General features: G+C 34.1%; 2 protein-coding genes across 5 annotated transcripts; both read right to left on the bottom strand.

The window, feature by feature from the left end:
* Positions 1-3,588: 3,588 nt before the first annotated feature.
* On the bottom strand, positions 3,589-8,310 carry LOC140893497 (4-hydroxybenzoate geranyltransferase 2). 4 transcript variants are annotated; one of them, XR_012153169.1, is made up of 10 exons: positions 7,810-8,310; positions 7,403-7,538; positions 6,910-7,031; positions 6,732-6,773; positions 6,574-6,643; positions 6,249-6,398; positions 5,411-5,546; positions 5,169-5,265; positions 4,797-4,977; positions 3,589-3,944 (listed from the first exon to the last, which is right to left on the bottom strand). XR_012153169.1 is itself a non-coding variant. In XM_073302577.1 (10 exons), the coding sequence occupies exons 1-9, from the start codon at positions 8,205-8,207 to the stop codon at positions 4,908-4,910; spliced, it is 1,221 nt and encodes a 406-aa protein (XP_073158678.1). In that variant the 5' UTR covers positions 8,208-8,309; the 3' UTR covers positions 3,589-3,949; positions 4,906-4,907. The 4 variants fall into 4 exon arrangements, 3 of the variants coding, with proteins under 3 accessions (XP_073158678.1, XP_073158669.1, XP_073158689.1); XM_073302577.1 differs by having other exon boundaries at positions 3,589-3,949; positions 4,906-4,977; positions 7,810-8,309; XM_073302568.1 differs by having other exon boundaries at positions 4,906-4,977; positions 7,810-8,307.
* Positions 8,311-8,777: 467 nt separating this feature from the next.
* On the bottom strand, positions 8,778-11,361 carry LOC140874752 (uncharacterized). The gene is made up of 3 exons (XM_073278131.1): positions 10,359-11,361; positions 9,264-9,399; positions 8,778-9,181 (listed from the first exon to the last, which is right to left on the bottom strand). The coding sequence occupies exons 1-3, from the start codon at positions 11,114-11,116 to the stop codon at positions 8,987-8,989; spliced, it is 1,089 nt and encodes a 362-aa protein (XP_073134232.1). The 5' UTR covers positions 11,117-11,361; the 3' UTR covers positions 8,778-8,986.
* Between the last annotated feature and the right edge of the window lie 360 nt (positions 11,362-11,721).

Consider the following 11,721-nt stretch of genomic DNA (forward strand, 5'->3'; position numbering starts at 1 on the left):
CTTCTCGTTTTTGTTATCGTGCACGAAAGTTGATTACAAATATTCTTTCATGATTTAGATGATTATTTAAATCATATTTAATTTATTTATGAATATTTTAATGGCGGATAAGAACACTTGATCCTCCATTAGAAGTAAAGAACAAGTATGACCATATCTAATCAAAGTCATTATCAAGTCTATGTGTCTCATGATAATTCATAATTTCTAGTTTTTCAAGTACGATATCTATTAAAGCAAAAACAACCGATTGCCTTAAATATTAAGTTCTTTTATATTATTAAAAAAATTAAGCTAATTATTTATTTATTTTTTTCAAATTGACGGATAAATTTGCTACAATTAAGTGTCGAATTGTTATGGCGTCCAAATATAATTTAATGAACATTACTATACAAAAAAAAAAAAGGGAAATAGTAAAAACAAGAGTGTAATATTATAAATGAGAAAATATTTTAATATAATAATGGAGACCTAAAAATCTGGTGCTGACTCATGTCTTCTTCAACTGTCAACCGATAACATGTGACAATTAATTCGTTTGATTAGCATGCAACTGGATTGGGCCCGATCCATGTGCCGCAATACGGGTTAGTACGGTCCATTTCTTTTATGTCCAGTAGTAAAGTACCAAAGGAATAGCATGATGCTTAAACGAATTATTATATCAAATCACAATTAATTAAGTTACCCATTAATGAATAATGCTTAGACATTATTACGCGTATATTAAATGTTCGGGTCCAAAAGCCAATGGGCCCACCGCCCGGCCCACTCCGTTTGATTCGTATCCTTATAAGTATATTATTTAATCGATTTTTTTCTTTTCTTTATTTAGGTCATATTTAATCGATTTTTTTGATGATATGATTTTATGCAATTTTTTAATCATTAATTTTAATGAAAATATGTGAACGAATATTGCTAAATATAGTCTATCTAACTTTTTTAAAAAAATAATAATAATTTCTCCCAATATTTTATTTCAGTTGATAACGAAAAAGTAAAAACCCAATCTGTATGAAATTAGAATATAATAATATAATTTTTTTTCTCGTAAATGCAAGAGGGAGAATCTCATTGTTTTTGGTCCATGACCCTAGGCGGTTAGTTATATTGATTCATATGTTTCCCTAAAAAAAATTAGGTAGATTGATAAGGCGTGTATAGCGTAAACGTCCGATACTAACGTTAACATAATTCATCAAGGTTGTGTTTGGATCGATGAATTTAAATTTATAATATATTTTTGTTGTTTAAAGAATTAAGCCGTGAATAAAACTATTTGAAAATTATGAATTTAAAATCTATTTTTGCAAATGTATCCTAAGATATAAAATTATTTTATTTTATTTGTTAGAAAAATCTAGAGAAATAAGATATAGAATTAGAGGTGGTTGGATCTATAAATATGGAAGAGGACTTTTGTCACACATGTAGTTCATATTTGAAGACTGCATCACAGAACATGGCTTGATGATGCACAATCACATGTATTGTTTTTAATTTTTATACAAGAAAGATATTATCTTTGTCACCATAGCTGTTGAGTTTTACACAAAAATTTGGTGGCGCACAATGATGTTTTTCAATTTATTTTTGGAGATCGTCGTGATATTATAATTTAATAACGAAAATATAATATAAAATGATGGTACAAAATGTGTTAGTAAAATGTTTCTTTAGGGAAATCACAACTTCTAAAGTTGTGATTAAATTGAAAATCTTATGTTTTCTTTACAAAAAAGAAAACTACCGTCAATTTAACTATTTAAGTATAATACTTATGTTGTCAATATGTATGTATGGGAATAAGATTTGAACATTAATTTGGTTCCGTAGTACATTTGACATTTTGCCTATTTTTTTTCTTTTTTTTAGTAATATTTTGCCTATTTCTTGGGCATAAATGTGGTATCTCTGGAATCTAACCAGGTTAACTGGTTAATCCAAAAGGGTGCAAGTACCTTTATTTTTGATTTTTTTTTTTCCCAGAATAGAGAGTATTTTTTATTTGTGTGCAGAGATATTTTATCCATAACATATATTCATACACACGAAATTTTATGATGTATTGGGTGAGATTCAAATATTGTATAAATCATATACGAAATCAATCAATTGCTATGATCCACTAAGTGTGTAATGTGTTATATCTTATGGATAATATAATTTATAGACTCATAGACAGAAAGGTTAGTCTATGCTACATCAAAAGTGTTTCTTCTTCTATTTCAATATCATTAGATCACGTGAGACTCTTATATTTTATGTGAAAATTGACATGCGTATTGATTATCCAATGGTTGTAATTTAACCACATCATGAGGGAGAAGAACATCAGATATATCATAAAATTAGCCTAGAGAGAACTCAAATTGGGATTGAATTTGTAATATGTGGTCAAAAATCTTGAATATTCTGATTAATTAGCCACTCAAAGTTCTATTTGAAATATAGAATGAAATCATGAATATATATCATGCTAATATTGAAGTTACATGATATAGACAATAATACTGTTTGTACTCAAGTTCTACAAGACTACAGTCTACAACCTGTGGGCTTGTTACATGATTTCATTTAAAATTACTCTCATTTTTTTCAAAAAAAAAATCTTATACTGATTGGGGTTTGAATTTGTTGTTAATTCGATCAAAATTTTGAATGATTTTTATGTAACAACGCATCTTTTGCTTCCATCATAGCGAATTGTATATATTTCCATTTACATACTTTATATGAAAATGTCAACTCAAAAGATTATTTATCTCACACACTTTGAAGATACGTAAACGTGTAATGTTTTCTAAGTGTTTGGTAACTAATGTTTTTCAATTATATTTAAAGAATTATTAAACATGTGGTTTATATATGCTAAGCTAGCCGCGAATGAGTTGGGTACAACACGAAGCTGTAGCTTGTGAATTGTCGAGTCGCTTACCAAATTCAATGAACATGTTTCGACATATATATATATATATATATAATTTCATGCATAGCTTTTTATTTAAATAGGCATTAAATTGTTTATTCGACTGGAAGAAGTAAATGCTTAAAGGGAAGAATGAGGAGTTTGATGTTTTATTTATTTATTTATTTATTTATTTATTTTTTGGTTTGAGGTTGAATATATACGTTGAATGATATTTAGATTTTATGTATACTAATTATAAATATTATTTTATCTTAAATTTTACATATCAATTGATTCTAAAAGGTAAATGTCAATCAATTTTTATCAAAAAGTTTTGGTTCTGCCATTTTCCACATTCTAGAACTTCAAAAGTTGATGACGTAAAACTCAACATACAAGGCTTTGGATTCAATCATCATAGCTAGGTGTGCAAACGAATCAAATTACTTGTGAGTATCTCATGAGCAGCTCAGTCAAAACTCGATTCGAGCTCGAGTAACTCGAAATATACACGAGTCGAGTTCGAGTATGAAATTAGTTACTCGATCGAGCTCGAATAGACAAATACAAGTCGAGCTCGAGCTCGAATAGTTATGATACTCGACTCGACTCGTTTGCACCTCTAATCATAGCTACCTATCTATATATAATAACAATAAATTAATAAATACGTGTATATAAAATTTGTAGCCCGTTACATTTTTCTCTGCATTTTGTATGCAGTTGGTAATAAAAAATAACACCACACAATAAAATAGAACACCAAAGGGGGTTTAGTGCATTTGGTAGCTTACAAAAAGGCCAAGTACACCTACACGTGAGACACTCTGGTCGTCTAAAACCCTTGAAGTGGTGATTTCATCGAAAATTTATCTCGCATTTTGATATGTTGCACCACAACAGCTACTTGAAATGAAAACATTCCAGTCGCTAGAGTAAGAACATCGACGCCACTCTCGTGGTCACCATGTGTGGGGGGACGATACCATTTCCAGTATCCAGTTGCCTGTAAGCGTCGGTGCTCTAGCTATTCTTGCAAAAGCAAAATATATATCAGAAAAACAATTGCAACTTACACCCACTCAGGTAAGAAGTAAAGATATAAGCAGATTACTTTGGGACAAAACTATATCGACGATAAAATGCGCATGTTCAGTGCCTCGTCTAGTCAACTTCTTCCATTCGGTAAAAGCAAAGACATTAATCCAAAAAAAAAAAACGAACAAAAATAACAAAAAACAAAGTGATCATATTTCATTTACTTAAAATGTCTCGAGACTAATAAAAAGACCCAGTGATGCAACCAATGTTATATGTAGCACGTGGAAAGGAAACTCACATGGCTATGAGTTGTTTATTTAGCTATTCATGATCAGCATTCAGTTATTTATTCTTCCAATAATAACATATTTCTAATATACAAACTGAGGTCTAGATTCTTCTGCCGAGAGGGCAGAAATGCAGGAATTTATGTGAGCAAATCATGCATTAGCAACTTATTCCTTCTGCTTTTCTCAAAAACAAAACTGTGCATCATGGTCCTGCCCCTCTCCACCAAACAAGGGGAAAAGGATGAGTACAATAAGTGAAAAAGTTTGCAAAAACTAATCAGGGAAACGTCTAAGCAATCCTCTGTTAATGCGACAAATTCTCCTGACCTACACCACCTTGCCATTATATTGCGTAATTGATTGCAACAGGTTAGTATCTGGATGGAACAATGTCCAAATGCCATTTAAATATGAAGAAAAGCTACATTTAGTTGACCAGGAGGCAATTTTGTTCAAGTCCTTGCTTGAAATCCCTGCCATTTAGTTGACCAGGTCCCATTCTCATTTGCAAAATCAAGATACAACGGCTCAATTAAATAAGTACATACATATATTCACACGAGAAGGGTGCTTGTGTTGTGGACAAGTGAATATAGCCCCAGCAACGGAAAATAATGTAGCATAGCTCTTATACCACCAGTCAGAGAAGGTATTTACCATCAAGGTAAGAGTTTTCCAAATAATATCCCGCCATAAACAATAGCACCAAACCATTTGTTGGATACAAACCTGACAACAAATGGCAAATAGTCTTTAGTAAAATTTAGAAGATCAAAATTTAACACACTTCATAAATCCAAACTAGCAATCAGAATGATATACATCTAGATAATAATTCTAATATACTAATAACTCACTGAATATACACAAAATATATATGCAAAATGAAAAACATTGAAACTGAATCTCTAAGTACTCACTTTTTGTTGCAATCAACTCGACTTGAGAGGTCAACTGTCATGATCTGCCAAGCTAACTGGGAAGATGCAGCCATTAAGAATGTGAAATATGGCCATGCTGCTCAAAACGAAAACAGAAAAACCATAATAATGAAAAGTAGTTAAATATCATTTCTTATCAGAAAAAAACAGTGTACCAGGTCTGATGGTCGTTTCCCCAAGAAAAATGCAAAGTTAACTAAGCAGAGTGGAAGTGAACATACCAAGATTAGCATTATATCCACTAAGAGCAAGGCTGCTAATGCATGCTATTCCGAAGCCAGTAACCCACTTTTTACTGGAATCACCAAATCGTAAGGCTGTTGATTTGACACCAACTTTCAGATCGTCTTCTTTGTCCTAATTGTACAACTATCACTTATGTCAACAAGAAGGAATCTAAATCTGTGTGATTATAATGAGCATATCATGCTAGGTGCCACATTCATTAAGAGAGACCACATCGCAAACAGCACACTCTCATGCAAAAGCTACTATCGAATATAACAGCATTCCATAGATAAATTAATGAGTAGGTGGTAACTGATGTTAAAGTGCAAAATGAAACTCTAAGGGCACCAAGATTCCATAAAATGAGATATAAACTTCAAAATTCAAATCATGCAAAATGCTGAACAAGCATGGTGAATTAACAAAAACACGTGAAAAACAAAATGGCCAATTCCTCAACCCTTTTGCCAAAGACAAAAGATGGATGCATTTAGGACAGAACAATTAGAAGCATTATCTTTTACAAGGATGTTTTAAGCAGGCAATCCAGCTCAAGGAAACCAAAATAATCATCACCATTTAAAACATACGGCAGATTTGGAGGCCATCTGATGTGTCCTAACTAGTCACCAGTCTTTTCCATTTGTTGTTGTTCATAAAATGCACGCAACCAAAAAATATTTCACCTGTTACTAACCCAAGCAAGTCTCAACCATTGTAAGAAGAACAATTATTCACCTCACTTCCAGATTTGAACTCAGATTAGGATCGGAAAGGGTCCATAATTTTATTTACTGTGGAAGAGAAAACCTAAAGGTAAAAACACTGTACCTGATGAGCATATATTGTATCATATACAAGAGTCCAAAATACACCCGAAGCATAAAGTGGGAGTACAACAGCTGGATCGAGGCTTTCTTTAACAGCAGCCCAACCAAGTAAAGCGCCCCAATTAAATGTCAAACCAAGATATGCCTGAGGCTGAACCAACAATTAAACAGTTCAGATACATTAGCTAATATAATGAGGAGGCTTCTTGGTGCATGTTCATGGCTCTTTGTTGGCTTCATGGCAAATTGAGGCAGAAAATGGAATAAAAGGTGTTGGAAGATTTTTTTTTTAGAAGAACAAATGAAGAGAGACGAAAATGCATTACCCAAAATGTCAGCCTCTTCATGAGAGGATATGAAAATACTAGCAGCAATGATGAAGCTCCCAAAACACGACTGCAAGATATTTAACGAGTCAGGTTAACTGCCATTATCATATACAACAGATAACCATCTTCAAGAGCACCAAATGTTGGAAACATACATTGTTGACATATGGCTTTGTACCCCAGAAGATAAGCCGTCCCTTTAACGATTATAAAAATAACTCTGAAGACATGTTTCTTTAAAAATTTATGTAAGAGATATACTGGAAAACAAGTGCTCCATTAAGATTTACAGAATTAAGTCCGTTTTTTTGTAAAAACGGAATAAGTACGAACCTAAAATTGTTAAGTTGCAGTAGAATTCCCAAACCCAAAAGCAATTGAAAACCAAGAAAACAAAGTCCTTGAAAAGGCGTTAAAACACCGCTAGCAATGGGTCTCAATCTTGTCCTCTCTACCTACATGCAAAGCTATGAAAAATGAAACAACAAAAATTACAATAGCGAGTGAGCATGTAAATTCATCCATATCAGTGGAAGACCATGCATAAAAAAGAATTAGGAAAAATAAATGTTTAATCAAAGCAGCTAAGGAGGTTTAAACGGATCAAAATGATGATGAGTCTGTTGTACACAATTAAGAAATGAAAATAAAAATCCAATCAACAAAGTGATAAGAGATATAACAAAACTCAACAAAGTTGATATGACCATCGTCCATCTGGGTGCCATCTCCAATTTTTCCAATTAAAAAACAAGAATTTTAGATCAGTTATTTCGGATTATCAGTAGACCAAAACAAATATATGCTGAAGTGAAACACTCCTTACCTTAGTATCAATATCCCGATCAAGTAGATCATTAATGGTACACCCTGCACCACGCAAAAGCAATGCCCCAGTGCCAAAGAGCACCATCATCTTAACATCCGGAAGGCTCCCTGGCGCTGCTGCCATCGTAATCGACCTACATTTAACAATATAATGCATTTGACATTCAATAAACAATAGAAGCAGTTGACCACCCAGCCTGACTGGAAAAAAGCACGAGGCTTAATTATCTCATATGTAACTTTAATTTTAATCCTTTTTCTACTAGTGTACGTTGAGATTATAGGTTGAAATGCTGACAAGAAGAAAATTCATGACTTTTCACGCCTGGGGAAAAAGGCGCACGCAGCAAACAAATTCCACCTGAAATGTGACACGAAATCTAAAAAATAAACAAATTTGTTTACCACATGCAAGGCCAAGCAAGGAGCCATGTACCAATGGGCTTGTCAAGCCGAGCAAGGAGAGCAAAAGGTCGAGCTTTTCGCGGCAAATAAACATCAATCCACGAACTACCACCGCCGTCATTACCGTTCGAAGTTTGTTTTTTCTTTTCATTTTCTTTAGATGCGATCTTTGAAAAAAAAGAGCTCTGGAAAAATACGTGATGTGCGCCAAGCAGTCGAGAATGGTCAAATTGGCGTTGAAAATTGGAATTTCCATGGAATTCGGAGAAGCTGCGTGGATGACGACGAGAGTCCACGAAATCAGTAGGGCTTAGCGCCGCCGGATGTCGCTGGTGGGAGTAGGCGGCGGAGAATAGAGAGTAGCGGCGAGTGATTCGAGAAAGACGACTGATTCCCATTACGAGAGGAGAAGAGAGAGAGAGAGAGAGAGAGAGGGCGGTGTCTTGTAATAATAATTAATTAATTGGCAGAATGTAGAGTGTTTTTTGAATAAATTGGCCGAGGTTCCTCTTTTATTTATTTATTTATTAATTAATTATTTATTTATTTATTTTTAGTTCGATAAGTTAATAATTTTTTATATATAAGATAAGTTAATAGTTTTTTATATATAAAAATATTAGAATAGCGCATTTTAATTAACATTGAAAATTATTGTAATTCATGTTTTACATGAAAATTTAAACATAACCAGACTGCATAAAACCATTCTAATCAAACTGAATTAAATATTTTAGATTTTCAACAGGATAACCGAATTGTCCTTACAAATTAAAATTAGAAGATTTACCTAAAATCTATATATATATATATATATATATATATATATATATATATATATATAAAGAGTTTTTGTCATTTTTGGTAGATTTTATTTTATTTTCACTTTTTTGTCATTTATATTTGTTTTAAAAAACCTCAAAAATTGTAGAGCCCGTTTTTTGCCCTTGAATTCTATATCGCATGAATTTAATTTTATATGCAATTATTAAAATTTCTTCACATATTGGGAAAAGCCGCATGAATATATATATGTTTCGAAACTCTCCACCAATCCTAAAATATGACGCCTATCACTGCGTATGTACAATTTCCACATTCACCTTTGATTAAATCTTCGTGTTGTAGTTCTTAAAATTATTCGGAAAAATATCGTAAATAAACTAGTTTGCGGCGATCAAGTTGTATCCCGATTGCAGAGGTTGTAACCGGAGACAAGAGAGCTCACTGAGAAAGCTAGAAAAGCCAAGAAGGACATCGCTATTGATGCACTGGCCATGGTCGTGAACTTATCACTGCCCCAGTTCGTAATCCAGTCGTCCACCCTGGTAGCAGCCGACGACGATGCTGACATTAAAAAATATGCCAAAATCTGCTAGACACATGGAAAAAAGGCCATAAATTTTAGGTCGTACCAAGAAAACATATAAGATTTTGTGGAGGATGGAACTTGCCTGATCCATTGAGAAATCGAAATGGTAACGTAAATGGTGGGAGATTACATCTTTTCCTGAGCCCAAATGGTATGCCAGATTGTAGGCTTGAAAACCAGAATACACAAATCCAACGACATTAACAGCAAGACAGTACCTTTACAAGCAATTTCAAGGGATTATCAGTAGTAATCTATAACATAAAAACATATTTGCACTTCTGACACATCAGAGATACCAAGTTCAAATCTTGAAACTCTATCCTTTTCCACATGTGATTGATTTTGATAACTTTGCTAAAGATAAGATAAGATAAGTGTAGGATCGTAATGGTGACTATTGCTCGCCTGAGTATGTGAGCAAGACAAATTTACACTGAGTTGCGTGATTAAGATCAAATTTTAATGACATTTACACCTTGATGAGTTTTCAAGAGAATGGTAGCTTGGATATACTTAATTCAATAGAATCATTCCCAACTATGAGATTGAAAACCATACATAACAGATAGAATTAACCATCTTACATATCTTATTCAAGAGAAAAGCACGGCAACCAAGCAAAATAGAGAATTAACTACTAGACTACACATAGGTAGTGTTTTGTAGAGCTTCTAAGAAGTACTTCTCAGCTTTTTCTTTCAAAATTTTGTTAAGAAAAAACTGAGAATTGTGTTCTAGAAGCTCTACAAAACACCACCATAGAACGACAAGATTGATGCTCAATACAACAGCATGTAGAACATATATACAATGAACCTGAAAAGCCATTATCTTCTATGGTATTGGCTCCCTCAAATCATTTATCTCGTAGCCAAACGTAACTCATCAATCATTAACTACTCAATAATACGGCACCATTGTATAAGATAGCGATCCGATCATGTGATTAGGCTTCTTCATTCATTTGATCCGATCATGTGATTAGGCTTCATTCATTCAACTGAGCCACATCTAAAACAGTGATAACAAATTACTTCCTCACTTAATCCCTTCCCACTGACATAAAAAAAACTATGCAATAATATACAAACAACAAGTAAAGATGCAAAATTTTAGCATAACATGTAGACATGTAAAATGCATTTGAATGGAACAATGGAACTGAGCATTATACCGATACTCTTTGTAGCGATCGAATGAATCACCACTCCATCCTTGAGTCCTATCAGCAGCCATAACCGAAAACGAAATCACACAAGCCACCACCTCGAATATTCTAATCACCAATGCTGCCTTCCTCACCAGCCCATTCCTTCCCGACCTCCGCAAAATTGACTCCACCGCAGCTCTTGACCTTATCTCTCCCCCAACCTCATCCTCCCCACCACCGAGTTTCCTCTCCTCCAACCCACCTCCTCCTCCTCCAACCGGCTCTACTTTCCTCACTTCGGGTGGCGGCTCCTCCCTCACTAGCTTATTGACCCCAAGAACCATGGGCGATGCCCCTTTCACATATGACCCAATATTCTCCGACTTGGGTTTATCAGAAGAAAGGTGTTGGCCTCGGTCATTTCCTCCGGACGTCGGGAAACCTGGGGTAGGATCACAATTCTCCGATGGGGGTTTTTCATAATGAGGCGAAGGACGCCAGTCTCTACCTCCGGCAGCGGCAGAAGTCGCCTGATTGTTCGATTTTCTCGGGGATGGAACCGGGGAACGGTACATATCAACCGGAACCAGGGCTCTACAATTATTCTCAACAGTAAAATCGTCGTTTTCAGTCTGAAAACGAGGATCATCGGGTCGAAGTGGAGAGTGGAAAGAATCTCCGCGACTGGCAGTTGACTCAGTATCGGACATTGATATGTGACCATCGCTGCTTCTTCGCAGCGTTTTCTTGCCATGATTACTCCCCCCGTCCTCGTTTTCCATTAAAATTTTCCAAGAAAATCACCAAATTTGCTGTTCCTGTAAAATTGAAAGAACAAAAAGAGAAAGATGCAAGCAAGAAGAGAGAAGGGGAGTGTAGAAACCGAAGAAAGTTTCGAATTTGAAATGCATGGAGAAGATGGAAGCAAAGCTGTGAGGCAGAGGGAATTGAATTGATTCTGCGTGGGAGATGTATGCCAATCAATCCCACCATCAACGACGTCGTTACAACATCAGCCTGTGCATGAATCGAATATTTTTTTTTAAACTTTTCTAAATAATAATAAAATTTAATTTCACGCGTCTACTTAAATACTCCTTCGACTCATCAAACTATAATACTCGTACGGCATCGTTTGGTTTGAGTGATAGATAAGTAATCCATGGATAAATAATATAATGTAAATTAAAAATAAATAAATAAAATTAGTTAATACATTATTTGATTTGATGGATAGATTATAATTTATTTGATTTAATTGATGTAAAATTATTAATTAAAAAATAGATAAATAATATGACGAAAATAAGGCGAAATTGATTGAGATAAGTTGTACATAGATTAATAATACATCAAACCAATGTCGTAATGAACAACATGTCAACAT

This window comes from Henckelia pumila, chromosome 1 (assembly GCF_033568475.1).
Source record: "Henckelia pumila isolate YLH828 chromosome 1, ASM3356847v2, whole genome shotgun sequence".
Taxonomy (NCBI): domain Eukaryota; kingdom Viridiplantae; phylum Streptophyta; class Magnoliopsida; order Lamiales; family Gesneriaceae; genus Henckelia; species Henckelia pumila.

Coding starts and splice junctions, on each gene's coding strand:
- LOC140893497 (XM_073302577.1), bottom strand. CDS start 8,207: ATGGGAATCAGTCGTCTTTCTCGAATCACTCGCCGCTACTCTCTATTC. Junction 7,032..7,402: donor ATCGGGATATTGATACTAAG/GTAAGGAGTGTT, acceptor CTTTGCATGTAG/GTAGAGAGGACAAGATTGAG. Junction 4,978..5,168: donor CGAGTTGATTGCAACAAAAA/GTGAGTACTTAG, acceptor ATTTGTTGTCAG/GTTTGTATCCAACAAATGGT.
- LOC140874752 (XM_073278131.1), bottom strand. CDS start 11,116: ATGGAAAACGAGGACGGGGGGAGTAATCATGGCAAGAAAACGCTGCGA. Junction 9,400..10,358: donor GATCGCTACAAAGAGTATCG/GTATAATGCTCA, acceptor TTGCTTGTAAAG/GTACTGTCTTGCTGTTAATG. Junction 9,182..9,263: donor TCGATTTCTCAATGGATCAG/GCAAGTTCCATC, acceptor TGTGTCTAGCAG/ATTTTGGCATATTTTTTAAT.